At 60.3% G+C, this 3,113-nt stretch overlaps 1 protein-coding gene across 1 annotated transcript in view; it reads right to left on the bottom strand.

Moving 5' to 3' along the window:
- The window catches only part of SORBS3 (sorbin and SH3 domain containing 3), a 30,912-nt gene that overhangs the window by 22,452 nt on the left and 5,347 nt on the right, over positions 1 to 3,113 (bottom strand). The window contains exon 2 of the mRNA XM_014590877.2: positions 2,289 to 2,439. Coding sequence (XP_014446363.1) covers positions 2,289 to 2,395 — 107 coding nt within the window. The 5' untranslated portion in view covers positions 2,396 to 2,439. The remainder of the gene's footprint in view (positions 1 to 2,288; positions 2,440 to 3,113) is intronic.

Here is a 3,113-nt window from a genome sequence, read left to right as displayed (position 1 = left end):
CCCGGCCCCCACCGCAGGGCTGGCGTCGGGGAGGGGGCGGGCGAGGGCCACTCAGAGTTTCCAGCGACATTTCCAGAGTGTGGGAAGCGAGGGACTGCGCGGCGGGCCAGGACCGAGGGCAGGCATGACTAGCCAGAGCGGGGGGCGCAGAGGCCGGGTGGAGCCCCCGCCCCGGGAGGCGGGTGCCGGGCGAGATCAGGGCGGCCCACAGGCGTGAAGGCCTGCCGCCTCCCGGGCTCTTGGGGAGCTGTGCTTGCGCAAGGGCGCGCTGGGCGTGTGCAGACGACACACGCGCGCGCGTGCACTGGCAAACGTGCAGATGCTCACGCGCGAGCGCGGGAGGAAACCGGCGCAAGGGAGCGGCCCCCGAGTGGTCCGCGCCTCTAACCGAGGATCAGGGCGGCGTCGGCGGGAATGGGGTTAGGAGGGCCTTGGTGTTCCCATGGTGTGTTTGTTTTGCTGTGCCTGCGTTTCCACTGTCCCCGCTGCTCTGAGCCTCCTGGGAGCCCTCACCCCCTGGCTCTCCGGTCGCCGTAGTCGCCCCCTTTCCTCTTCCCCAAGCCCTGAGTTGGCGCAGGGCCTGTTCTAGGAGGCCAGGCGCTTAAAGAACGCTTAAGAATGTAAAGAATGGCAGGGGAACTGGAGTCCTGGGCGCCGCGGAACCGACCACAGGAGTGGGGCCAACCTGCGAGTGTTGGGACTGATGAAAAACTCATCAGAACCTGTGGGGCCAGCGGGTGGCATAGTGGTTGCAGGGCTGGACTCCCACAGGGTGGGCTGCGGTTGGAGTCTCGGGTCTAGTGACTTGGAACTCATGCCGGGTGGCGTGTTGGCGTGTTCCAGCCTGCCCAGAATCCAGAGAGGAGAATTAAGGGATTGGGGCATGGGCATCCCACCTGGAGAGTGATTTCTCACTTTGTCTCTATGTCTCTCCTTGTCTCTGGTGAGCGCAAATGCCTCATAGCAAAAATCTCTCTTTAAAAGGAAGAAATGGGGACCAGCAGATGGCATGGTGGTTAAGGCGCTGGACACTCCCACATGGCTAACCATGGTTCAAGTCCTGGACCTGGTGGCTTGCTTTCTCACTTTCCTCTCTCTCTCTGTGTCTCTCTCTGGTCAAATTAAAATGAATAAATAAACAATAAATCTTTTTAAAAAAGAAGAAGAAATGATGGAAACAGGACGTTTAGGGGCCCACAATGGTGTAGTTGTTACTTCGCTGTACTCCCACGAGGCCGCCCGCCGTTCGAGTTCTGGATCTGGCGGCTGCAAAATCACACCCGGCGTGTGTGCACGTGTGCCCAAGATCCCAGGAGGAGAGTGGAGGGGAAGGGATCGCAGCACGGCCGCTTTCCCTCTCACTGTCTCTGCCCCTGCCCCCCTCTCCCAGTGCGTGTGCCCTAAGGCAAAAACCTCTAAAGAAAGGAAGGAAGATCAAGAAAGAAAGGAAAGAGAAGAAAGGAAGAAAGAAAGAGAATGAAAGAAAGAGAGAAAGAGAACTTAGGACATTTATTGTCTACCTACTGGGTATCAGAGTGGTGGCTGAGGTCACCGTGTGCTTTGGGGGTTTTTCCAAGGACACCCACTCGAGTTGAGAAGAGAGTGCAGAAGAAATGAAGCCATTTCAGCCCTGGCCACCATCACTGCTGTTGGCTTTATCTTGCCTCAGTTTGGGTACAAGAGCCCTGGGAGACCTGGCCGCGCTGAGCAGAGCTGAGTGCTGGTGGCTGGCAGCTGGCTGCCATGCCCTGGCAGAAGCGGGCCTCTGGGGGGCGACACAGCAGCTGGAAATGACCGCAGGGCCTGCAGGCCCACAGCCACGGGGTGTATCTGCACAGGCCACGAGTGCACTGGGCAGGGAGCTGGACGGCATGACCTCTACGGTCCCTTCCAGAAATCTGCCTGTCCAAGAAAGCCGCAGGGTGGGAGGAGGGGCAAGGCTCCACCCATGGAGGACACCGCAGGGTTGAGGGGCACGCCACAGGGTGTGGAATCGCCAGAGAGACAGAGAGAGGAAAGGCGAGAACTCGCCCCCCTGGGGGAATGGCCACACTGCAACCCCTTTGCCTCCATTCACCTCTCAGGATTTGGGGCACACACACAACTGCACCTGGCATGTCTTTCAGGCCGCCGGGTCAGGGACTCAAACTGCAGAGTCGGCCATGTGGGATCTAGCACCGTAACCACCGTGCCACCTGCTGACCCAACGCTGAGCTCTTTCTTACCATCCTCATCCCTCCCTCAGGGATAACGCAAATGCCCATCACCCTGTCACCAGTTTTTCCCACCTGTCAGGCTCCTTGGGACTAAGAAGGACCACATCATTTTCGTTTTCTTCCTTATTCTCCAAAGACGGTGACGCTGAAGGTGGTCCAGCTCCAGGGATCCTGGCCATGCCCTCTCACCAGCAGCGAGCTTCTCACTCTCGAGGGCTCTGACCTGGACTCCGAGATAAATATTTAATGTAGGGGTACAGCCGAGCGAAGAGGTCCCCGCTTCCTGTCCCTCACCCAGCTGGGCCCGGCTACCTGCCGTCTCTGTGGATGGGAGCTCAGCAGCAGCTTGGAGGAGAAGGAAGAGGGGCGGGGGGGAAGGTCGCGCTGCAGCCCCAGCCTTCCCCAGAGCTGACTTAACTCTGCCCGGGCTCCCAGATCAGAACCGCCCAGCCTCTGCGGCGGGAGGGAGCTGCGGGGTTGTGGGGCAGGGGGAGCGTGAGGACCCTTGCCTGACTGGTCCTGCTCCGCTCACACTGTAAATTCCTTCTCTGAAAAGTGGATTAAAGGGAGAAGGCCATGAGGCTCAGAGTCGGCCAAGAGCCAGGTGTCTGTTTCCCAGTCCCTCCCGGCAGCCTCAGCGGGCCGCCCTGGCCTGTCGTCAAAACTGGGGAAGGCCGAGGGGGGCCGGCCTGGTAACAGCCTTCGAGGACACCTCACAGATCTCAGCACTCCGAGGCGTCTCTCCTCTCTAAGGGGCCCTCCCGGGAGGCTGCAGCTGGCCCACCTCTGGCACCACCTTCTGTCCGTCTGGTGGCTGCACTGCCTTCCCAGAGCCGCCCAGCCGCCAGGCCACGGTAAACACGCTTACATAACGGCTGGTTGCCCCGCCATCCCCTC

This window comes from Tupaia chinensis, unplaced genomic scaffold (genome assembly GCF_000334495.1).
Source record: "Tupaia chinensis unplaced genomic scaffold, TupChi_1.0 Scaffold000494_1, whole genome shotgun sequence".
In the NCBI taxonomy this organism is placed as follows: domain Eukaryota; kingdom Metazoa; phylum Chordata; class Mammalia; order Scandentia; family Tupaiidae; genus Tupaia; species Tupaia belangeri.
The sequence above is the reverse complement of the archived record's forward strand: the minus strand, read 5'-3'. Positions and strand labels throughout refer to the sequence as shown.